Below are 27,259 nucleotides of genomic sequence, written 5' to 3'. Positions count from 1 at the left end.
TTAAGTGAAGTAAGGACAATAAAATAATTGTAAAATTGACATATTATTCTAGAGAGGTAGCAGAGCTAAACACCAACTATAGAGATAAAATCATAAATATTTAAAATGATTTAGACAGTAGGACTTCTTGATGTTTATATTTCTTTCCACCTTTCTTCATACTGTCTATCATTTTAAAAGTGCATGGGTTGGGCAAATTACAGTTGTTTATGCTTGTAACCCCAGCACTTTGGGAGACTGAGGCAATAGAATCGTTCTACACCAAGAGTTAAAGTAAAAATTTTACCACATTTGTATATGGTCCTTTGGATTTATTTTTTTAAATTTATTTTTAAAAGATATTTCTAGACCATCCTGGACAACATATTGAGAACTTTATCTCTACAAAATAATAATAATAATAAAATATAAAAAATTATTTGGGCATACGCACACATGCCTATAGCCCTAGCTACTCCAGAGGCTGAGCAGGAGGCTTTCTTGAGCCCAGGGTTTCAAGCCTGCAGTGAGTTATGATTGCACCACGTGAGTCCTGAGTCCAGCCTGGGAAACTGAGTAAGATGCTGTCTCTTAAAAAAAAAAAAAAAGGTAAAATAAGGAAAGAAATTACTGTTTATTCATATGGCTATTTTAATTTAAAAGTTTAGATAAAACACAGAGATCATATCAAGATTTATCTTGGAAACCTAGTTGTTAATGCTTAGAGAAAAAGGTCATAGTTAAATCACTTCCTAGTATTTCTTGCAGTCATTGATATACAAAATCACATTGACATTTACATCTGAAAGCTTTAAAAATCCTGTGTATTTTAGTATTTAGTAACAAATGTAACCAGTTTCTTTATGTTTCTTATTTGCTGATTATTCTTCATCTTTGTCATCTAGATTAGATACAAATATTGCCTAATGTAATTATGTTTAAAAATGTTTTTGAACATTGTGTATTCTTTATACACAATGGAAATAGACTTATTTTTTATTTAAATTTTATATATTACTGTCTTGATTATCTTTAAATTGAGAACAATTCATTAAAATATAAAGAAAATAAAAGCCACCTAAAATCCTACCACCCTGAAATAACCACTATTAACATTAGTTGATTATGCATTACATTATGTATGTAAAGACATATAAGTGTACATAAATTGGATTGTATACTAATACTAAATTCATTTTTGTCCTTCTTACATCATACTAAAACATCAAGCACATCCTCATTCCCCCATGTAAGTTATGTTAATAAGCTGTATTCATATCAACCTACACGCATTGATTATACACATACATACAACTTTTCTTGCTCATTTTTAAAAAAAGGGTTTATATTGTATACAATATGCATCTTACATGTATATGCAATAGATGTGTATACATTAATACATGTGTATGCAGTATACATCTCCATCTCCATCTTATTTTTGGCTAAATTATACAGAATAGCTCTAATCCATTCTTCTTAAATTCTTTATTGATGGACATTAATTTATTTCTGCCTTATGATTGCCATGAACAAGCCCACAATAAATACCCACATATAAATGTCCATATTAATTTGCACTTTTATTTCTACAAGACATATTCCTAGGTGTGGGAATTACTGGGTCAAATTTATTTTTAAAAGATAGTTCTAGATACTTTCACGAAAGGTTATAACACTTGACATTTTCATTACAAACATTTGAGTACCCTTTTACTCTCATTCCCCTAAACAAGAGCTTTTCATTGTTATCTGCCTCATGCATGTCAAGTGATGTTGTATTTTTATTTTAATTTCCATTTGTCCAAGAGTGAATCTGAAAACTTTACCACATTTGTATATGGTCCTTTGGATTTCTTTTTTTAAACATCTGAATGTATGATAAACAAAGATAGGTATTTTCTTTTATTTTTTATCAAATTATAATAGTTTTTATCCTTTCACAGAATGAAATATTTGTAATATTCATTAAAAACTTATCAAATTTGTCATTAATCTATTAAGTTTAAAATTTTTTAAACATCAAATATTTCTTTCTTTTCTACCATGGCATCTGCATTTTCAGTTGAGATTAAGGTGGTCTTCCTAGACATAAATTATATATTTAGCCTCCGAGTTTTTTCTTGAAAGATTTTTTTTTTAATTTTCAATTTGTGTCTTTAATCTATCTGGACTTTATTGTGTGCAAATGTAAGACAGGACTTCATTTTTTATTGTATTTTTTGGCTATCTGGCTGCACTGGCACCATTTTAAATAGATCACATCTTCTCCGTTTATTTACAATATCAGTTTCTCAGATTTTTCAGAATCTAATTCTGAATTCTCTATACTACATGGCTCACCAAATTGTCTTTTCCTGCACAACACCACATAGATTTCTTTATAGTGACTATATAGTATATTTTCAGTGACCAGTGCTCCACTCTATGGTCTTCTTTGTTACAGTTTTCTAGCTGTTATAACACAAATCTTTATATTTAATTCTAAGGAAAACTGTGTTTTGATTCTGAATTAAATAATTTCTATTTAATATAAATAAATTCCCATCAAGAATCTTTACAGTTTTCTATTTTTTCTGCTTTTGTAATGTGTGTTGTGTTATTAAATAATATATTAAAGCTTTTACATAGATCCTGAATATTTCTTGCTGCATTTATTTCTAAATATTTTATAAGTATTTTTTTTTTGCTGACGTAAAAAGAAAAATTTTTAACATTTTCAGGTCTTTATTATTTCAGGTCTTTATTATTTCAGGTGTTTATTATTAGGGTAAAGCTATTGAATTTTTTATATTTAATATCCATCCACATCGCCAGTTCTCTTAATTCACAAACATTTATTAGAGTCTCTTGAGTTTTCAGAAGTATAATAACAGTGCTAACAAAAGAAATTTCAACCTCACCTTTATATTGATCAATGTTTATATCAATTGTTTCATTCTAGCATATGTTTATTTGGATGAGCAAAGCAGTTTCAACAATGACCGACAATCAATAAAATTTTTTTTCTCCCTGAATGGTACATTTAAGGTCAATGAAATAATTATTTTTAATACTAATGTAGTATTTGAGTTTTCTTTTATCTTCAGAAGCTTGCAAATAATTAGAAAACTTCAACTTTACTCTGTTTCAGACTGAGATGAATCTATTATTAAAAATAATGAAAGATAAGGAGGTTTATAACATTGACTTTGTTATACAGTCTACACACATTAAATACTGTTTAAGAAAGTGCAAAGCATTAATAGTTTAGATTTTGTGCTTCATTCATTCCCACTGGAGCCCATGTCTGGCAGTGAGACCTATTGGTTTTCAAATACAACAATACATATTCTTCCTCTCTGATTGCTAATTGAAGAGAGACTCTTGATAATAGCAATTTTCAATTAATTCTAGATCTCTTAAATAGCCTATTGCTTAAAGAAGAGTAAGTTAAGTGTTAATCAAATCATTGTGACTGATTTTCCTTTATCCTAGTCCATGTCCTAATTAGATGAGACATTACCATCTAATAAAAGGTAAATCTAACTAACAACAAAGGAATTGATGATTGTTGATAACCTGTGTAAATAGAATGCTAAAGAGTGTGAAGTATTAGTGTTATTTGCCAGCAATAAAAACGTTAGAAATATATTTATCTATTCTAGGCTTCTGTTAGCATTCATGCAGTATAGTTAAAATGTCTGTACTTCTAATAAGAATTTGGAGGTAGTTTACAATAATAAAGCTAAATGAATGAATGAAATAAAGAATGAATCATAGATGTGTAGATACATACATATGTACATACAAATATAAATGCAATTAGTAAGATGAGGGGAAAGAAGATATGAAGAAGTTTTAGGAGCACTTTTGGAGGAGGGCTATAGTAATTGAAAACAAAAGTCAGATTGATATACCTGAGCAACAAATAGAAAATGTGAAGATTATTTGTCTTTAAAATGTGTATGTGTGTGTTATGCATATATTGTTTGTTTTCTGTCAGTTTCTGATGAATGTTGAGAACATAAGCTTATATACTAGTTCTGTAAAACAATTCAAGAGGAGCCAAAGTACTGTGGACCAACCAAATGAAACGTTGCTTTCGGTTTGAGGAAAGCTTTGTTCTTAGACTATTATGCTTAGATATATTTGTGTATACAGCTTTACTGTAATTTTGTAAAGCACAAATATAGCATCACTGTGGTATTTTTGGAAATATTGCTTATGGCCTTTACTCACAAGTTTTCTTCTGTTTGTCCCTGAAGAATAAGATAATTACATTCTAAAAATAAAAACATTTAAATGAATGACTAAAAAACTTGTAAGGATTGGCAACCACCTTCTGCCCTTTTTACTATTTAGTAATTTTCTCTACTTTTTTTTTTTTTTAACTATTTACCACTTTTTTTCTGAGTAGAATAAGGGGAAAAGCCACAGGATGTGCCCTTTCAAGAAAAACAATTGGAGAAACAAAAGAGCTAGACTTCTCAAAAGTCGCTGGGTTATGGTCAAACAAGACACTGGGGAGAGCTAAGGAAGGGCTGGGCAAAGTGAGAACAAGAGAGCACAAGGAACCAAGAAGAAAGGTTTAAAAGAATTGAAAGTGAACTACTTCCTGGCAGTTAAGTGAATAAGAGAAAACTCAATTTAGTCAGTGCTGCTAGGAAGCAAATTTTCCATTTAGCTATGCATTTATATATTAAATTATTCTTGGTCTGGGTAAAGCAATACACTGCAAAAAATCTCTTTCTGCCTCTCTCAATAGTTTTGGATCAAAATTGTCCAATCCTATTGCTGTTACAGGACATGTACTTTAATCAGTTAATGGTGTTCAAACCTGTGTCCTCTTAACTTGATTTTGTTATATGTCCAGCATAGAAAGAGGTCAAAGATGAAGTCAGCACAACAGTCTGAACGAAATTTTAGGTGTATTTTGTGGAAATGCATCTTTCTCCTGGAAGCAGAGAAATTGAGAACCTTAACAACTTTATAAAGAAAGGAGTAACAAATGCATCAAGTGTCGCAGAAACGTTAATAATGTTGAAAATTTGCCTACACTGGTACAGAGCTGTATATAAAAATTAAGGGATTAGAAAATATTATCTACTTAAAACTTCAGTATATAACAAAGGAAGTATCATAAACCAGTAAATAAAGGAAAACTTATTCAATCAATAGTACTATGACAGTAATACATAATATTTTATACAAAATATATAAAATTTAGTGACAGAATTGTATATATTTAAAATAATGTATATAATATATAAAAATTTAGTGACAGAATTGGTTTTAAAAATTACTTTAGAACCTTCCTCTGTACACAATAAAACAAAATGAATACCAGTGAGGTATCTTTTAAATGTAAAATAATGGAAGAAAATAGAAGACACAAATAAATATTATCTAAATCTGAGTGTGTTTCCTTCATTAAAACAAGACAATAGAGGAGATTACAGAGGGCAAAATCATATAACTTGCAGATAAAATACACGATGTGAGATGAGGCAGATCCGAATTAAATCAGTGTTCTTCCACTTATTTCAGACATTTCACATGTGCTCCAATTGCACATTGTCATTGGAAACTGGCAATTAAAAGTAAAAAAATAAAACATTGTATTCCCTTGTACTATAGAGGGGCTTGAGCCAAAAAGCTGACCACCGCTTATAAATGATAGAAAATGAGTACACCATATATCAAAATATATAGTGTAGAATTTGGCCAAAGCAGTAATTATTGACATAAGTGAATTCATTAGAAAGCTAGTATATTGGTTAGTTTTCTTAGCTGCAAGCAATGGAATGCACAACAACTAGTTTTAAAGCAGAAAGGGGCTTATTACTAGGAATAGGCAGAGTGCAGAGTTCCTGGGCAAGGCAGGGAAACAAGTGTGGATGCCACATAGCCAGAAGAAATACAGTTGGGATAATTGCCCAGCTCTACTAGGAGACAGCTCCAGCAGAGGTCATATGCCTCTGCTCACCACTGACTGTTCAACGTCTTTAGAACCAGAGGCTGCACTCTGTCTGGTAAAGAATAACCTGTACCTCTGTGGATGCTTGTCTTCATGTCAGGATGATCAAGTCTGTTGCTTGCATAAAGTTGTGTTTACATCCCTTCCAAGATGCATAAATTGCATTCACCTTATGAAGTTGAGGCCACATGTGGAACTCAAGCTGCAAGGGAGCCAGAGATATGTGGTCTTCATCTTTCCAGCCTGTGATTCATAATAACACATGCTCCAAGGAGATTGAAATAGAATGCAATAAGACAGTCTATGAGATTTGCTATAATTGATTCCCTCCTTTGGATATTCAGTATTTACAAAACATTGGTTCCAATCCAATATTTCAAATATCAATAGCATCAACCTGCTATTGACATTTCACTTTCTTTTTTACAAAGGAAAATATATTCACCTTCTCCCTAAAGTCTCACTAGTCACTGCATTTCATCTCTCCTCTTATTTCTCCTCTAACTTGGCCATAATCCAAAATTCATCTTAATATGCGTTATTTATTCACCACAAACAGGCTCTATATAAAATATGATAGGAAATAGTAAAAAATAATGTAATTAATGAAAAATAATAAATACATACTAGAACAAGAAAAGCTAGCACAGTCCCAATTTCTATAATTGATAACAAGGCCATAGTTGTGATAAAACATAATTCTTTCAGTGTGTATTCAATTTTCCTCTAGCCTTCAGCTAGACTATCAGCTATTCAATATTCTTTATCTTGGGAAGTGACCCAAAACTTTAATGCCCTTTTGATTTGAGCTTGTAGATCTGCCTTCCTAACAACAGCTACGCAGTCCCAGGAGACACACACATTTGGAGCAGCCACTCCATTTGCCTGTGATGATCTGCACCAATCACAACAGCCAAATGACTAAATCTCCCCTTTTCATTGCCATTTGATGTAGTGGCACAAAGAACCACAATCAGCCTGTTGGCTGCCTCAGCTTTCAAATTATTAGAAGTATTTTCTCCTAGTGGAAGCATTCATCATTTATGAATAAAAATCTCTTAAGCAGAATGTCCAGAGTAACAGTTATAGGCAACTAAGAATTTTCAAGAATTCAATCAAGAATTACAAGGTTAACTCCCTATCCTACCCTTTGATTCCTGGAAATATATCATTTGGCTCTGAGAAAAATAACACCATATATTTGCTGATGTTACAGTTAAAACATCCCTACTTCACTAATTATCTTGCAGCTGGCACCATAGCTGAAACTTCTTTTGACCATTTTACCTTTCCATAGAGTCAGTTACTCCTGGGTGATGGATTATGTGTTAAGACCAGTGAATTCCATTATGGTCATCCTATTGCTTTTGTTCATTTGCAAATAAGTTCTGTATTCAGAAGCAATACGACATCATGACTGAGAAAAAGCCTTGAATAAGGGAGGCAGTGACAGAAGCAGTGACATCATAGGCAAAATCCATAAGCAAAATAATTGTTCATTCAGGTTAGATCAAACTACTACCCCTTCTAGGACAAAGGAGTTCAATGCTCAGTTTACTGCTGATCAGAGAATTGTTCACCCGGAGTGTGGTGCTGTGGCAGAGTTCAAGGTTACCTTTGCTGCTGATGGGGTCAACACTTAAAATGATTATATCCAGTTGACTTGCGCAAAAGGAAGTGTATGTTTTGAGGCCCATACAAATCTTCATTCTTACTGGTCTGACTACTTTTTCCATGATCAAACACTGAAGTGACCAGAGAAAGAAAGTGACTGACATTCATAGGAATGAGGAATATAGTTCAGAAATAGAAAAGATATTACTTTGCACAAAAACCTGAAAGCACCATATGTGATTATCACATGAGTTCCACTGTGCCATAACAGCCAGGTTCAGAGATGCTGGTATTAAACCCTAAATGAGTTGAAACTACTTTTTACGTTTTGCTCTGATATTCATTCAAGGCTGACAATTTGTTGACTTTGTAAATGGATCAGATCAAAAAAATTAAATGTTGTGTATGCCTCTCTAAAATTCAGAAAGTTCCATCAAATTTTCCATCTCTTTCTTCGTGTTAGGAGAAGCAAGGTATCACAATTTATCTTTTACTTTGAATGTAGTAAGTACAAGATAGTGGGATACCCAGAAACCTCATTGTAGTAAGAATCCCCCAAATTTTTATCATATCTTTTCCCCACTTCTAACACTGAAGTATTTTACCAAAGATTCTAGGGAACTTACTACTTCCTGGTTTTGAGATTTTTATTGACATACTGACATCTATGTAGATCTCCTGTGGGATAATGACATGAACAAAATCCCTGTAGATGAAACTGTGACAAAGAGAGTTGATGTAGCCCAACGATAAGACAGAGAAACTGTTCTGCTCTCCTTACTATGTGAAAGCAAAGAGGAAATACGGAAGGCCAACTGGTTTATAATGAGATACTAATCCTTACTAATAATCAGAGAAATGCAAGTAAGACATTTAAGAGTGAACCACTTATCCTTCCAGTTTCAAAAGTATATATATATATATATATATATATATATATAATTTACATATACATATATATAATATATATTATATTATAATATATAAAAGTATATCTATAATTTATATATATATATAATATATATATAAGTTTGATAGCATTAGGTTTTGGCTAGGATATGATGAATTGAGACTCATACATTGCTGATCAGAATATAAACTAAGATTGCCATATTGGAAGATGATGTGATAATGTTGTTAAAAATATGCTATATTAAAATGTCTGACTCAGTAACATCACTTCTGATGCCTTCCCAGTAATACTTTGTATACATGCATTTAAATAAATATTAATGTTTAAGAATGTTTATTTTTGAAGATTTGCAATGTGTCTCAAGGAAACACATATATAATTCAAAAGTAAGTATCTGGCCACTTGTGTGACTGATTTTGATTGTCATATCCACTTCAAGAATATAAAAAGGAGGCAAAACGCTGAGAAAGGATTTGTGACACGATTTATTTGAAGAGAACTGTTTCTGCGTTCTTTCCTTGTACCTAACGAGGAGACTTCCCATGAGACCTCTTCACCTCCTGAGTTCTGGGAACCCAGAGGATGAGAGTTGGGATAGTTACTCTGGTGGTGGTGGCACCAGTTAAGCTTGCTGTGCCCTGGGAGGCCTGCAGCATGCGCCTTACAGTGTCAGGGTCAGTCATGACTGTCAGAATCAGTTAGGCCATGCTATGGAGAGGGAGAACTGCATGGGGTCTTCATAGATGCTATTCAGTAAACCCTTAGAGGGACATGGAATCCCAGAAGCCAGAGTCTGGACTCTTTGCCTTAGGCATTTCAGGGTATAATAGTTTGGAGTTGGGACAATGTCATGAAGGGCTCAAGTCTTCTCAGAGAGCTCCAAATGGAGGCAGTTATAAAGCTAGAGGCAAGTAGCAGCACTTCTATGAGTTTGGACTATTGCTTGATATTTCTAGATCTCAGTTACCTTATCTTTCAGGGGAGCAGGAAATGTATATCTGTAAAATTTGTATTTGTTTAGGGTACTTTATGGCCAGGTGTAGTGATGCATTCTGGATTAACCTACAACCTTCAAACCACTCCTATGTTTTCATATATTACTTAGTTTTATAAAAAGTTTAAAGCCTGGTAATTATATTATGAAACATATAAATTTAAAATATAAATGCATGAGTATAAATACAGTATTCATAGTAGCTTTATTCGACTAATAATGAGGTTTAATGCCTAACAAACCATTAAATCAATGATGATGGGCATTATTAATATTAAGAAAATTGACCATTAATATTTATTACTTTGTAAACAATATAATTATTTTCACAGGTAATATACTAGATCTCTTGCCTTAGTACATAATTATCCATTAATATTAGAATTAGTATACTCAAGAATAGCCTTATTAAGCAGTTATTATAGAATATGTAGCATGATTTTAAAATACATCGTAATAGATCTTCCCTTCCCAAAATGAAAATCCACATATTTAAAAGTGCCATCTGCATGTGCTTAGTGCATTGTTTCCCTCTTCTAAAATAATTGGATTAATTTATTTTATTGCACATTAAATGTTGATTTAGTTAGATCTTCCCTAATATTTGAGATGGATTTCCAATAAAAGAAAACTGTATTTTAACTGAAAAAAAGTCTTTCCAGATTATCATAGTATTGACATAGTACTAACATCTGTGGTTATTTCCCATTTATGCCTTAATTTATAACCTGAACTCCTGCTTGTCTTAGACCATGTCCAACAAGTATTTAAACAGGGAATCTGGCTTTTCCTTTGTATTGATATCCCTTAAGCACCCTCTTCCTTGTAAATTTAACAAAGAAGATTTCCACCATTAAAGAGAAATCGCTTTGAGTTTGTAAAGTACACATCTTGGAACATAGTGAACAGTGTGATGAGATAAAAATATAGCCAACAATGGATACTTTTCCATTAAGTTGAACAAATATTCTAGCAGAAATTCCATATAGTTGTAATGAGTTTTCATTTTTCCTATTTGTTGCAATTTATCTAAAGATGTTGATTTTTTAAGACCTATTTCTGAGTTTCTTTGTTTCTTCCCTTAGCCTTGAAGCCTTTGAAAATACATTATGGAATAGTAAATAGAATTATCTTCTTTTGAATTATTTAGCTTTCCCATTTCTTTCAGTGCAGAAAGAACTAGGCAAATTGTGTGTGTCCTAGATTCTGCATATTTCAGGAATTTATTTTAAGGGGTTATTGAGTAGTGGATTAGGATCTTTTAAAGTACTAGTTCTCACGAACTCTTTAGGTCATTAACTGAGAGCTGCTTCTCTAGTTTAATTACACATAAAATACTATTTGCTAACTTTACCTACAACATTGATATTTTCTTCCTGTTTGGTTATCTACATCATGCTTATCAAATGAATGTATGTTGTATATTTCTTGACCAGTATTGAGGCAAAATAAACAAATGAATAAGTAAGACAAAGCTCCAGTTTAGGGAAGTGAAAGTCTGATAGGCGACTAAATAGCATTACACATGCAAAAATTACAGAGGAACAAGAGTCACTGTATAATCAAGTGTCACTTTCTATGTCAGTATATGATCAAGCGTGGCTTTCTATGTCAGTTTCAGGTTGTTAACAGTTTTGGTGACTTTCGGAGAAGAAAGTTACTGAAAAAGTTATTAAACCTTAAAATATTTATATTTTCTCATCGCAAACTTGCTATTATCTTCATACCAAACATTTGTAGGCATTAACCATTTTCAAGTTGTTTTTATGTCAGTTACTCAAATACTTTTCACAACCATGTTATAAAATGGAAAATTGAAATGCTGCTCACCCTAATTTAGAGATGTAGAAAGGGTCAGTGATTTTCTCAAGATCATTTAACAAAGGACAGTTCTGTGGGTCTTTTTACTCTCTCCCGGCCAATTATTTCCATTTCTTCCACTGATTAAAAAAAAATAATTTTAGCAGCATAACATTTGATTCAATAAAACTGAAAATTAACCTCCGCGCCCCACACACACACCAGTATATTTTTAAACAGATTAAATAAGCTTCTCTGCATGACCTGGGATGAGTATCTAGGAATGCTGCTTACTAAAGTCCCTTCAGCCTTCCTGCTTGTGGTCACGATACAGTATCCTGATGAACATTCACCTAGACCCTGCTACAGTTCTTCCAGACCTCGTTTCTTTTTAGGCAGCTCTTCATGTTTAGCAACAATAATATTTAGGAATTCTTTCATGTGAAACAGAATTGCCCTCAGTTCCATCTAAACGGAACCAGTTCACCACTCTTTGTCACCTTGGTAATCCTCTGTTCCCAAGGAAGAGCTCTGCCTCTTGTCAAATAGATTACTGTTAAACCGTATCTTCCCAGTTCTGTGTTTGTCATTTCCTCATTCAAATTTAATATCTCAGATTTTCTTTTATTACATTCAGTGTCCCATGAAGGTTTCATGGGCTGGGCAGGCTTTTTAAAGATTTATATAGTCAAAGGGAAAGGGAGGGATCCAGGAGCTCTAAATTTAATGATGTTCTCGGCATGCCCTGTTTTCCTCTTTGTGAGAAGCTAAGGATGCCGTAAAGAACCTGAAAGTCAGGAAGAAGGGCTCCCACTGGATGAAGTTGACTCTAAGCCTGTCATTGTAGTTTCTTGAGCAGGGATGAATATAAATTTGTCAGCAACTTCATTCTGACCGAGCAATGTGAGACGGGATATTCAAGGACAAATTAGAGAACGGTGGCAGTTTATCCTTCTAATCCTGTGATGAGACATAGACTACTCGGAGCTATAAAAGTGGAAATGGAGATCACCAGGCGATTTGAAAAATGTTCTGTATAATGATTTGTAAGCGCTTGTTGCTAAATTACATGGAGGAGAGTTGACAGTGAAGAATGGAGAGAAATAGGAAAGAAGTGTGGCAAGTCATTTTGAGGGGAAGATGCTGAATTCTATTTGGGAGCCATTTTATTGGATTTAAAATCAAAATAGGAATCACTTCTATAGTTATTTTAGTGGAAGTCAGGTTATGGTTGTTTATCTAAGGGAATGATAGGTTAGAAAAGAGAGGAGACCAGGGGAATAGCCTAGAATTTGTTGATCAGGAGCAGGAAATGAGGGCATTATTTTATGGTAACTGCATTGCTTTTTCTTATATTTTTATGAATTATAAATTACATTTTATGATTAGGTTCTAAACTAATTGTAATAGAGTAATTACTGGGACCTCCATGTTGTCCTGGAGCAATGGGGAGTTGGTCAGGTCAGGTGAATGTTAATGTAATCCAATGTTCTAGTCAATATAGAGAAGAATTTCCAGTCTTCATTACTGCCCCAAAATATTCTTGCCTTTAACCTCTAACCCTTAATGCAGGTACGTTAGACTTAGTTTCTCTTTTCCTCTCATTTTCAACAGAAGTATGTGACAGTTAATCAATTTTTGAATTGGTTCTTGGTAATTCTCCTTTTAAATTATTGATACCTAAAATATCGTTGGTTGCCTTTTCCTAATCTTCTTAATTCAAGTTTTAAAAACAGGGCTCTTAAAAGGCAAATATTCCATAATGCTGAAAAATGCCTTTCCTGAAAAGAATTACCAAAATCAGTCATGCCACTTAGCATCATTTTTGAAGTATAGTAGGTAGTTTTTACTCTGTCTCATAAACCAATTTTGAATTTTCACTTGAGGTAGATTTGGGTTGGTGCCCTGAATTTTTGTCATGGTTCACTACCTGGAACAGCATGGATGACAAGCAAGCAGCTCCATGCAAGCATACGCTGTGAAAAAGGACAGAAAATCTATGTACTGGCTCTTTCAGGGAGGCCTCATTACCGTAGCAGTTTATCCCATTACTAAATATGTGCCATGCTGATATCCTTACATTCAGCTGCTGACCAGGAACATGGCCCTCAGCTCTCACAGGGAGCATATGATCACTCCAGCTGGCAGGTGACACTGTTTGGCAATGTTCCCCAGCAGCTCAACAAAAGACTTTCAAATATCGAAGCAAGGGAAAAGACCTCTGTCTTTACAGGGAAAATGGCTTTAATATGTGCATGCATTTTGCCTTCTTGCTTCTAACTTGCTGAATTCTATGAAGGAATGGACACACTTAGAGAGTAAAATTCATTCAGGGAATTTGTAAAACTGCTTATTTGAGTTGATAAATAAATAAGGGAAATTTAATTTTGTGTTCAGGAAAGGAGTGTGACTTGAACACAGTCAAAAATGGAAAAGTCTATTTTTTTTTAATTCAATCTGAAAACACAAGCCAATCAGAATTTAGACAGGTTAAGTTGTAAAAATTTAAAATGTTGTACAATTTTATTGAAGAAAGAGATATTGCTGATCTTTTAGTAAAATGTTTTGTAAAATGATATTTTAGTAATATTTACTAAAATATATTTTACAGTAATATCCCTTTCTTCAATAAAATCTGTGGTACAGAATGATCACTATCTACTCAGGGTCATGTAATTCAAGGGCGACAGTTTAGGAATATTTTAGATCTCTTGACTATGAGCACAGCAGTCATCACTCTCTGTCTTGCTATAAGTAAGGGACTCAGAAAAATTGAGAAATCCTCCTACCCCATTCATTAGTATTAAAATACCAAACAATAGATTTGTAGGAAAATGTATATATTTCCTACTACCATTGTATTTTAGTACTCAATCTGAGTATAATTTTAAATATAATCTTTTTACATGAAAGCATAAGAGTTGGGACTCCAGACCTGACTGTCAATTGGCTGATGGCTGTCTCAGCGTATGTGAAAAGTGCATCTACCTCGAAAAGCTTCTCATGTCTTTTTTCAGTCGGTCAATAGAGTGACAGTAATACTCTGCATGCGGTTTAAGCCCCATTACTCTTACAGTTTGAAGGCCAGTATTTGGAACAGCCATTTTCATTCTTGGGACAAATTATCTAATTAAATAAATCTGTGGCCATGCTGTCATTACAAAGTACACAAGCCTACAAATATATTTTGCTTTGCACAAACAAAATGAATATTTTACTCTACTCTGAACACTAAATTGTCTGTTTACATTACAAACATTGGGGAGATTGGTTAATCTTGTGAAGTGATGTCAGGTAATATCATTTATATAGAAAGTATTATTAAATTTACTTGCATCTTTACAGGAAGAAAACATTTTCCGTAACTCAGTAAGAATATTGTAAGTCCTTATTAGAGACTAATTCTACAGAGACTAAAAATGAAATATTGCTATGGATCTTCTTTATAGATAACATATTCTTAAGTGCTAAAATGATTTATATTTACGAAAAGTCATACAAGCTGATCACAGTATAATAAGCCTCATACAGGGACTAGGAATTGAACTGGGCTTAGGAGGGTCCCATAGGTAGGCTGGGATCATCAATCATCCAACTCCACCAGTGCAGAGCTTCTCAAGCTCTCTGGGGCAAAGGGTCACATTTTTGGTTGCTTATTTTCATTTGATTTCCTACTCTTCCAGTAACATGGTCTTACTGTGCATGTCTATTATGTAGACATGCCATGTGCCTCCCAAAAGAGAATTCAACAGTAACAAAGCTGGCCTATACCCTGTTCATCGAGTTGAGTCCACTGATCATGCACATGGATGTCACAGCAATTTCAAATTGCTGTAAAATTGCCTCAGTATTTATTCTCAATTCCTGTGCTTAGCTCATTGCACACCCAAACAAACAGTTGCCCTCATTCATGGATCACATTTTGACTAGCACTGCACTAGTGGGACTTCCTGAACTACAAAGACAGGAAACTACAATTGATATTTCCCAAAGTTGCTTGCAGGCAGGTGCCTGGATGTGATTTCAATTCCAACAATTACATGTTCTGGATCTGGGCTTAGATTCTGAATGGAGGTCAATAGGGAGAGGCAGACTACCCATTTCATGGGGCAGTTTGTGCCAGCAGCAACGTGGCTTCCTGTAGCTTCAGAAAAGAGCTTTATGAAAAAGCTTTAGAGAAACAGCAGTACAATTCTGAGGGCTGGAAGTTGCTCTGGAAACTTGGCTTAGGGCTATTTCCTCCAGCCTATCCAATTATTTGTTAAACTGTCTAATATCTGGTAATAAGTTCTATCTGTGTTATATACTGAATCTCTGTTGTCTGTTAGAAGTAGGACTACATTGATGAAGATTAAGTGTAAATGTTGTCTAGCTTATATTTTTGGAGTGCTTGGGGGACTTAGCTGTAGACTAGTGTTTCTCAAACTTTATTGTGAGTATGGATCTTCTGGGAATGTTGGTAAAATCAGATTCCGATTTGTAGTGTAGAGCGGGGGTCTGATAAGCGCACAGTTAATGCTGATGGTGTTGGTCCACAGCCCAGGCTTTGATTAGCAAAACTTTAGATTAGACTAAGCCTCTAGGAGCAACTTCCACTCCGGTGCCCTAGACTGCAGATGTTAGCCTTCAGCAAGATGATGAGAAATTACTGGGATCATTTTCATGACTTTCCTTCGATTAGAAGCGGTGATCCTATGGCGACATTCAACGTACAACCATCATTTTTTTTTTCTTTTTTAAAAAGAAAAGTTTAAAAAGCCTTTTTTCATATATCTGTATCTAAATATAGAGAGAGATACATAAATACATATACTTATAGAGAGAGAGGGGAGATAAAGGAGAGAGGTTAAAAAGTCAATTCTAAGCAAAGAGTTTTCAAACTTGATTTACAGGTAACAGTTCAGGTTTTGCCATGTTAGTGAAGATATACAACATACCCATTTTCAGAATGAAAGAAATGAACATCACAGTACTCATGGTCCCATTGAGGTCCACTTTAAGTCCATGTGTATATGATTCAGCCATAAAATGAGTCCCAGTGTGTCAGCATGAATCTACTCCTGTGGCCTTGGCTTTGAACTCTGATATGCTTGTGATTTCTAAGAAGTATACATGCCATCCTGAGCTTTCAACTAAATTCCAGCCCTTAATTCTGCATCTGTCTACTCAGCATTTCTGCCTACTGGATATATGCTTGATATATCCACATCAAGTCAAGATATTAATGTTAAACTTATTTATAAACTCCCAGAAATTTGCTTCTCATTCTGTGTTCTGCATTTTAGAGAACTGCATTGTTGATCACAAGATTGCCAAAGCTATAAACATATGAATTATTCAATGGCTGCTTGTTCTCTTTTCATTCTTTTATAACACCAGGTCTTATAGTCCCTCATTCCTCTTCTCTTGTAGTTTACAGCTGCTTTTAGTTTCTACTACTGTTGCCTTTGTTGAAACCCTTATAAGCAGAAAATATACTTTGAATCCCACGCCTGCTAATTTCTAGCTGTATGATTTGGAGAAAACATTTAAATTTCATTTCCTTATCTGTAAAAATAAATCATGTCTCAATAAATCTGGAAAAAGGACACATTTTTATTTTTATTTTTTTTATTTTTTGTTGTACTTTGGGCTATGGGGTACATGTGCACATCCTGCATCCTGCAGGGTTGTTGCATAGGTGCATAGGTACATATATGCCATGGTGGTTTGCTGTCTCCATCTGCCCCACTCTTGCCTACATGAGGCATTTCTCCCAGTGTTATTCTTCCCCATCCCCCCCGCCCCCTGCTGCTGTCCCCTCTCCCCTCCCTTTCAGCCCCCCACCCTGTAAGTGTTGTTCTCTTCCCTGTGCCCAAGTGTTCTCATTGTTCATCACCTGCCTATGAGTGAAAACATGTGGTGTTTGGTTTTCTGTTCTTGTGAAAAGACTCATTTTTAAAAAGATTGTAATATTAAAGAAAGCTTTAATTACTAAAAAAATGTTTTTTTAAAAATGATGCATTTAGGGAATAGTTCCTGGAAGGATCTATTAAAAAATAAATAAATGGATAGAGTGAATCTCTGCTTTACCAAAGTAGTTGTGAGGATTATCTAAGATATTCTAGGGAAAAGCCAACACAGTACCTGGTTCTTTGTAGACATTCAATGATGAATTACCTGTATTCATCAGGACACCTCACTCAGTTTGACTGCTTTCTAAACAAGACCTTGGGAAAACTTCTTAACCTTCTTGTGCCCAATTTCCTCATCAGTAAAGCTGAAATAATAATAGTAATACCTACTTCATGAAATGGTTCTGAAGTAAATCTCAGATTAATAATTCAATACATTTTATACACATAGATTAGAATAGCGTCTGGTACACAGTAAGTGTTAATATATGTTTATTGTAAATACTGTTACCATCATGAGAGTCTTATCTTCCAGCTTGTACCCTAATACTTCATGCTCGCACTTCACCACCAGAATCTACGTAAAATACAAATATCATCTTTTTTTGTGCCATAGCTTTCAATGGCATTCTCACCCACAGGAGGTCTTATTCTATCTAGGCCTACATGACAGCCTGGCATCAGACTTAGGCCTTCAATTTCCATTGTTATTTTCAGTGCTTACCCAAAACTGGCTAAATTGAGTCTAAGGAAACATCTATTTTCTCCCACCCACCAATAAATAAGCAAACAACAAAAAAGCTATTTATTTGATAATTCCATTAATTACCTTCATCTCAACATGACTAATTCTAATACATAGTTTAAAATTCACCGTAGTAACCTATAACTTTATGTAACATTCTGTGTCTCCCCTAGCAAAAATTGCATGCTTCCAACTTAATTGCTGTAATCTTGTCTTTGTAGTTCTGAACCCAGTAGTAAGTAGAGTTACTTAATACATATTTGTTGAAAGGATTGGGGTATTAAAAAATTTTAGAAAAGATAAACTACATACACACACACACACACACACATATGCACATACATAATTATATAATCATATATCATATTTTTCTGGTTTTATGCTACTCGTTTCTCATATTTAGTACGTGTTGAAAACTGTTAATGTATATTAGAAAAAATACTTGGTTTGGCTTTTCCATAATTACTAAGTTCTCCTTTGGACAAGCAGCACATTTGCAAAGTGCATGGGTAGTACAAAGCCTGTGTTTGTGAGACAGTTATACTAGTTGATCACAATGTATCAGTAACTTTGGCAGTGATTGAAAAAGCAGTTGCTCTAACAAACTGGGATATATAGCCAGTTTAAGCTGTGGAATTAAGAAAATAGGCCTTCCTTTTAGGAAATCCAAGTTCAAATTCTGGTCACCTGCATACTCTATGTGATCTTGACTAACCTCCCAAAGGCTGCTACCCTATGAAATGGAACTAATAGTGATGGCCAGATAAAAAGATTATTGAGAGTATCAAACAGGGTATTGTGAGTTGTTTTAAACTTAGGCTCTACCAAACATTCTCAAGGCTCAGAAGTCTACCATAAGTCACACAGGCATCAGTCTGCTTAGAAGGATACAGCACAGGAACTGGAATTTGTAATTGAGGTATCACATACTCCTCACTGGGTTGGAATTCTCCTAGACATCCATGCAGCACAGTTAAGATGCAAGGTGAGTTCCACATCCGGTAGGTCCAGGAGCTGTCCTGGCTTAAAAATTTTATTTCCCACAAGAGCTGTATCTCTTGAAATGATCCTACAGTCATAGCCTGCAAGGTCGCCACAAGAGGCAAGGTCTGTTCTAAGAGTTGCCACATGCAGAGCAGCCCAAAGCTGTGGCTGCTTACCAGGTATTCACAGTTTAAAATTTGTACCTGAATAAGTACAGTGCAGGTGCAATTTATCTCAGGAAATATTTTATCATGAACAATATAACTAACGAGTTGGCATTCTTTTAGCAGGTTACCAGAGTGACTAACTGGAGGCAGTTAACCAATGGTCATATTCTCTACAAAAACCTGAGATTGTTCATCCTTTCTCCGCACATAGAATATGAGCTTAATGAGCATTAAAAAGAGGATAATATATGCATATGAATATGTAAAAATTTTATCAGGAAGGGTAAATGTATCTAAAGGAAATGGAGTATGTATAATTTTGTAAGAGAGGGGTAATAGAAGGTGTCAGTCATTATTTTACGTGATTTTTATTGATAATCTCCTAAGTATAAGAGTGAAATCTTGCTCATTAAAAGGAAAGTCTTGCTTCATGGTTAGCCTGTCAATACATGACATTAAGTAGAAATGGGATTTTGGTCCTCTCTGTTATTGTATGGAAGAGAGAGCTGACTCACAGACCCCTTTTACAACCACCTTCAAATGATCTTCCCAGACCTCTCAACTCAGACAAATTGACTGTGATGCTTTGAGCTGTAATTGTCTCCTAGAAAGGCAATTTTCTTACATATGCCAGTAGGATTAAGAAGATTGGACGTGAGTTGTTGCATTAAAATGGACCAGCATCTCTATGGATGTTTACCACAGTTAAATATAGCACCTGAATGATGAGGCAGAGTAATCAGTGCATTTTCCCCGTGGACCAGATGGTTCTTCATAGTGAGAGCTGCCTGTGTCTTGTAAATATACGCTATTGATTATCTAGAATGAGCAAGAGTTAAACTGGGAATCAACGCAAGTTCATCCAATTCCAGGAGAACTCTTCAAAGTATATGTACCACCAATTGATGACATCCATACCATCATCTTCATCTTCACATGTAGATATTATAATTCAGAATCCACCATCCCTTTAATTGAAGTACAAGTAGATAGATAAAGGTTTGAACATAAATACTGATAAGATAAATATTAAAGGTATATGTAGTTGATATCTCTACAGTTTATAGGTAAATAGATGTGTATTTCTAATACTTATGTTATAGTTAATTAGGAAACCCACATGTATTCTGTGTATCAGAGTTTGAATGGAAAAGTGGATGTACTTGAATAAGCATACATTATAATTATAAATCGCATCTAAAATTTCAAGTGATATTAAAATTAATGTTAAGGCACATATTAAATTATTTTTTCTAGAAAAACAATATTGTGTTAAATTATTATATTAGTCAGGGTTCTCTAGAGGGACAGAACCAATAGGCTATATATATAAAGAAGAGTTTATTATTAACTCACACGATCACAAGATCTTACAATAGGCCATCTGCAAGTCCAGGAGCTAGGAGAGCCAGTCGAAGTCTCAAAACTGAATGATGGAGTCTGATGTTTGAGGGCAGGAAACATCCATCATAGGAGAAAGATGTGGGCTGAGAGGTTAGGCCAGTCTAGTCTGTTCATGTTTTTCTGACTGCTTTATATTCTAGCCTAGCTGGAAGCTGATTAGATGGTGCCCACCCAGACGAAGGGTGGGTCTGCCTTTCCTAGCCCATTGAATCAAATGTTAATCGCCTTTGGCAACACCCTCACAGATATACCCAGCATCGGTACTTTGCATCCTTCAGTCCAATCAAGTTGACACTCAGTATTAACCCTCACAGGTCCACCCCTTGAGAACTTGAACCCGTACACATCTCCTGAGATGATACATAATCTTAAAGAAAATAGTAAGATCATAATTATGCCTAATGTAATACAACTATCCTTAGTACCACTGTAAACACACCAATCCCCAAACCAAATGCTATTACATAAAGTTAACAATACTTAAATACTATATGAAGTCATTAAATCTTATGTCATATACTAAAGGAAAAAGGATATAAAATGAAGATATTTTCTTAGTACAAGTGTTTGCATAAACAAACATGTTTTTAAGAAGAGAGGAAGGAAATACTCATGACAATTGCAGACTTCATTTCTGCACCTGGTCACATGGTTGTAGCTGGTATTGATGACTATCTTCTTCTACTACCCATTGTGTTCTTTGCCTTTAGCAAGCACCTCAGCAGGTTGTGGTTTTTTCCTGGTGGAGGGAATCATACCTTCATTCCTGAAGAATTTGGACCATTTGTAGTCCTGCCTGATTGGGCTGTTGTAGTTTCTCACTGACCTTAATCACAGGGCATGGTAATATTGAGAGATGCCCTAATGGATCACCTGTATTCCATGCAAACTTTTCCTTATCTCTCTTATGGAGTAGTAAATTGATTTCATCTTGTTAGTCCAGGTCGATCATCCCAGCCAACACTGTAACTCCCTTCATAGCCTGTTGAGATAAAGGTAGATGCAGCCCAGAGTATCCAGGTGGCAATCTTAACTTCCAGTTTAATGGAATCATCGATGTGTCCCCTGGTGGCAGCATTCCTATCTCTGGAACTAAGGCCAGCAGAACGTAATGTTACGGGAACAGGAAGCAAAAATTTGGCCAGTGGATCTGTAGAGGTGATGGTGAGTGTGCCACTTCCACTTCCATCCCTTGATTCCTGGACCCATGAGTCCTGGCTATGGGAGAAACAGTTCCATATAGTGGATGCTAATTCAGAGCATACACGGCCTCATGGAGAACTTTGCCCCAGCCCTGCAAACTATTGTCACCTAGTTTATGTTGTAATTATGATTTCAAAAGGCCATTCCACCATTTTATCAATCCAGCTGCTTCAGGATGATGGGGAACATGGTAAGACCAGTGAATTCCATGAGCTTGAGCCCCCTGCTGCACTTCTTTAGCTGTAAAGTGAGTGCCTTGGTCAGAGGCAATGCTGTGTGGAATACCATGATGGTGAATAAGACATTCTGTCTTAGTGATAGTCTTGGCAGAAGCATTGTGTGCAGGATAGGCAAACCCATATCAGAATTAAGCGTCTGTTTCAGTAAGGACAAACTTCTACCTTTTCCATGTTGGAAGAGGTCCAACATAATCAACCTTCCACCAGGTAGCTGACTGATCACCCTGAGGAATGGTATCATATCAAGGGCTCAGTGTTGGTTTCTGCTGCTGGCCCTAGTCTTCCCTTCCTCTGTCAACTGACCTTAGGGAACTCCCCATGAGGCCATCGGTACAGGCTAGGGAAGAGAAGGTAGGGTGACAGGAGTGGATACCATGAGCTTTGAGCCACTTCCTCATGTACCTTACTTGTGCCTTCAGGACCTGCTCTAGCCCGATCACATATATACCACTTCCATTTGTTGATGGAATGCTGCTGTGCATGACCTACTTTATGGCTAGATGGATCAGAAAGCACCCAGTGCATGATAGGCAGTTTAGGACACATGGTGACTTGATGACATATAGCCAAATGTTCAGTTTCCACCAAAGCCCAGTAACAGGCCAAGAGCTGTCTCTCAAAAGGAGAGTAGTTATCTGCAGAAGATGGCAGGGCCTTGCTCCAAAATCCAAGAGGCTTCCAATATGATTCACCTATGGGGGCCTGCCAAAGGCTCCAAAGAGCATCCCTACCTGCCACTGATACCTCAAGCACCATTGGATATGGGTGGTCATATGGCCCAAGTTGCCGAGCAGTTTACACAGCAGCTGGAACTGGTTGCCGAGCCTTCTCCTGTTCTGGACCCCACTCAAAAGTGAGAGTCTTTCAGGTCAATCAATATATGGGCCAGAGTAACACACCCAATTGAGGAATGTGTTACCTCCCAAATCCAAATAAGCCCACTAGGCATTGTGACTCTTTCTTGGTAGTAGGAGAGGCCAAATGCATCAACTTATTATTCACTTTAGAAGGACTGTTTTGACAGGCTGCACACCACTGGACCCCTAGAAATTTTACTGAGGTAGAAGTCCCTGAATTTTAGTCGGATTTATTTCCCACCATCTAACACGCAAATGTCTCACCAACAAATCCAGTGTCTTTGCTACTTCTTGCTCACTGTATCCAATCAGCACAATGTCATCAATATAATAGACCAGTGTGATGCTTTGTGGAAGCAAAAAGCAATCAAGGTCTCTCTGAATGAGATTATGGCATGAAGCTGGAGAGTTGATATGCCCCTGGGGTATGAGAGTAAAGGTATATTGCTGACCTTACCAACTGAAGGCAAATTGCTTCTGATGGGTCTTATAGACAGGAATGGAGAAAAGACATTTGCCAAGTCATACCAGGTACGAGGAGATGTGTTAATCTGCTCAAGCAATGAAACCACATCTGGTATAGCAGCTGCAATTGAAGTAACCACTTAGTTTAGCTTACAATAATCCACTGTCATTCTCCAAGATCCACTGTCCTCTGCAAAGGCCAAATGGAAGAGTTGAACGTGGATGTGGTGGAAATCAACACCCCTGCATCTTTCAAGTCCTTGATAATGGCACTAATCTCTTCTCTCCGTCCAGGGATGAGATATTGTTCTTGATTTAATATTTTTCTAGGTAGAGGCCGCTCTAATGGCTTCCATTTGGCCTTTCCTACCATAGTAGCCCTCACCCTACCAGTCAGGGAGCCAATGTGGGGGTTCTGCCCACTGCTAAGTATGTTTATGTCAATTATGCATTCTGGCACTGGGGAAATGACCACAGGATGAGTCCCAGGACCCACTGGACCCACTGTAAGTTGGACCTGAGCTAAAACTCCATTAGTTACCTGACCTCCATAAGCCCCTACTTTAACTGGAAGACAACAATGATGTTTTGGGTCCCCTGGAATCAGTGTCAGCTCAGAGACAGTGTCCAGTAGTCCCCGAAATATCTGATCATTTCCATTTTTCCAGTGCATAGTTACACGTGTAAAAGGCCAGAGGCTTCCATGGGAAAAAATGTAAGGAAGACCAACAGCATAAATTGTCTGTAATGTAGTGGGGTCCTTCCCCAAGGGGACGTGGTCTTCCTTTTATTCAAGAGGTTCCGGGTCTGTAAACTGGGTCAAGTCTGGAAGTTGACTGAGAGGCCATGATTCTCTGTTTTTATAATTCAAATCAGTCTTTTGTCCATTTGACCTAAAAGTTTTCTGCCTATATAAATTAAGTAGGACTGCAGTAGGCTTCCTCTCAATTACACTTCTAGTGACACTATAATTAATTAACCAATGCCAGAGCTCTACATGTGTCAGACTATTCTGATTGCTGCTTTGCCTCTGCTGTCCATTACGATAGCTATGCCCACCTTGCCTTTGATGGTTGTGTCCTGCCACTTGGCCCTTGCCACCTCAGGATCCAATTATTCCAATGGTTTTAAGTTTTGTCATTGAGGGACTGTGGTTTCCATTGTTTGATCTGACATACAAATAAGAGCAATTACAGGGCTTTTCAAAGATGCAAGTGCTGCCCTCACTAATCTGTTTTGCAAGGCATTGGTCAAGGTTATATCTTCTGGACCCTCCCAGCTGGGAAGAGTAGGTCTAAAGTGACTAATCCACACCATCCCAATCTCCCAAAGCCATTGGATTACTTCCTCTACATGAAACCAAGGGAGATCGGGCATTTCCAGCTCAGTCACAGTGGGTCATCTTTTATCCATATTTTAACTAACCAAGCAAATAAACTATTAGAACCTTTTTTTTTAACTCCCCAAGCTGCAACATTAAATGCAGAGTCACTGGTTGATGGGTCCAAATCAATACATTTAGCCTGATCCAACTCTATGTTCCTTCCACCATTATCCCATACTCTTAGCATCCATTCCCATGCCTCTTCTCCAGATTTCTGTTTGTATTCATTAGAGAATTCAAACAGTTCTTTTCAAGTGTAGCACACCTCTTCATGGGTCACACTCTCAACCTTACCTCGGGGCCTGCCAGGACTTTAGTCTATTTATAGGTCTAGAAGCAAACAGGGGTGTTGGGGGTGGCTCCTGAGGAGAATCAACATTATCTTGCCTGGCAACTGCCTCAGGGGCGGTCATCACTGTTGCCTCAGGCAGCACAGGGTTTAACTCCTCAGACAAAGGTGAAAAGGATGATGGCAGCATGGGTTGTGGGGAGGATGTTGCCACAACTGGGTATGGGGAAGCTGTTTTTTCTGGCAAAAAAGATTCATCGGAGTTTATAAACTAAGTGTCCCCAGCTTCATCAGGGTCATCCCCCAGCTTCATCTCCCCCATGTCCCCATTCTAATTTTCGGGGTCCCATTCTTTGCCAATCAGTGCTCTAACTTTAATACTAGACACCTGGCAAGACTGTGTGTGCACCTTTTTTTGCAGGCCAGCCACTTGCATGTTAAGAGTTTCTGTCTATTTTTCCACAATTTCAGCTTTTTTTCAACAGAAGCTAAGTCTCTCACTCAGAACAATCTTAGCAGATTTGAGGCTCAGTATCTGATTCTGAAGCCAGGAGTTAGAATCCCTGAGTTTATCATTTTATTTCATCACTTTGTCCACTGAACTTAGGAGCAACCAAATAGCTTCATTATGTTCCTTGGTTCTCCACATACAGTCAAAGGTATTATGTATAGAGTCACTATACTCCTTGCTTCTCATGAGTGATGAATCAGGAGTGCCAAATGCATTTATTTTGTGTAACACTCTAAAGAGTTCATGCCAAGGACTATGAGTGTTCTCCATTCTATCAGAAGTAGAGTCCTTAGCATTTTGGGGTCTAATATTAAGCAGCCAACTCCAGAAACCCCAAAACCAATGAAAGAATTCCATCTTTAATATTCTGTTCCTTTAGAACCTCTCTTCGTACCAAAAGTTGTCTTCGGTCTTAGGGCTCTCTAGAGGGAAAGATTAATAGGATAAATAAATAAATAAAATATAAAGTAGAACTTATTAAGTATTATCTTACATGATCACAAGGTCCCACAATAGGCCATCTGCAAGCTGAGGGGCAAGGAGAGCCAGCCCGAATCTCACAACTGAAGAACTTGATGTTAGAGGGCAGGAAGCATCCAGCATCGGAGAAAGATATAGGCTGAGAGGCTAGGCCAGTCTAGTCTTTTTCACATTTTTCTGACTGCTTTATAGTCTAGCCTTGCTTGCAGCTGATTAGATGGTGCCCACTCAGACTAGGGGTGGCTCTGACTTTCCCACCCCACTGACTCAAATGTTAGCCTCCTTTGGCAACACCCTCACAGACATGCTCAGGATCAATACTTTGCATCCTTCAATCCAATCAAATTGACACTCAGTATTAACCATCCCAGATGTCTGGCCATATTTATTTGATTCCTAAACAGAATGGAAATTAGCATATGTTAACAGTTCTTGGTTTCTCATTTTCTAAATTAAAACAAGTCTGGAATGAGTAAAATAAAGAGTTTGGCAAACTTGGTTTTAGCTAAGTTTACTTAATTCTCTTTATTTTCTATTTCCTATGAATGGTTTAACAACTCTTAGAAAACGGAAGAATATGCAAATGTTAGCTTTGAGTCTAACTGTTTTTCCACATCATAAGTGTTGATGTATTTTCAATGAAATTGGAAGCGCACCTTCAAGTAGAAATAAAAATGCCCAAGCTGATTCACTCTTGAGTGTAGAAGACAAAGTTCATAACTGCCTGTGAGTCTGTAATGAGAATATCAATGCTGTTTTACAGCTTTTGCCAGCAAGAGAAGCTTCCAATGACCTTCCAGTCCTGTGTGATCACCAAAGAGTGCCAGGTTTCCGAATGGTCAGAGTGGAGCCCCTGCTCAAAAACATGCCACGACCTGGTGTCCCCCGCAGGCACTCGTGTAAGGACACGCACCATCAGGCAGTTTCCTATTGGCAGTGAAAAGGAGTGTCCAGAACTTGAGGAAAAAGAGCCCTGTGTGTCTCAAGGAGATGGAGTTGCCCCCTGTGCCACGTGAGTAAATAAAGAAGGGTACAGTGTCTGCCCAGATGGCATTGGTTCAGCTATTTGATTTTGACTGAGCAGTATGCATAGCAACAGTAATTGTTTACAAACAGTATCCTTTAAAAAAAAAGATTTTACAAAATAAAAGTGTCTTTGACAAACTAAACCTCCATGAAATTTTTAGCACCAATTCTATGTTTATATATTTTCTGTAATAGGAGTTGCCAAAATGTTTCTGTAAAGGGGTAGATAGTTAAAGCATTAAGCCTTGCAGGCTACACATGTCTCTGTTACAATGACTCAGCACTGCTGTTGGAGCTACAGGTAATATGTAAACAACTGAGTGTGACTGTGTTCCAATAAAATTTCATTAGT

At 36.3% G+C, this 27,259-nt stretch overlaps 1 protein-coding gene across 1 annotated transcript in view; it reads left to right on the top strand.

Moving 5' to 3' along the window:
• The window catches only part of THSD7A (thrombospondin type 1 domain containing 7A), a 493,191-nt gene that overhangs the window by 217,944 nt on the left and 247,988 nt on the right, over positions 1 to 27,259 (top strand). The window contains exon 3 of the mRNA XM_017525230.2: positions 26,645 to 26,893. Coding sequence (XP_017380719.1) covers positions 26,645 to 26,893 — 249 coding nt within the window. The remainder of the gene's footprint in view (positions 1 to 26,644; positions 26,894 to 27,259) is intronic.

Source organism: Cebus imitator, unplaced genomic scaffold, assembly GCF_001604975.1.
Source record: "Cebus imitator isolate Cc_AM_T3 unplaced genomic scaffold, Cebus_imitator-1.0 Scaffold37, whole genome shotgun sequence".
In the NCBI taxonomy this organism is placed as follows: domain Eukaryota; kingdom Metazoa; phylum Chordata; class Mammalia; order Primates; family Cebidae; genus Cebus; species Cebus imitator.
The sequence above is the reverse complement of the archived record's forward strand: the minus strand, read 5'-3'. Positions and strand labels throughout refer to the sequence as shown.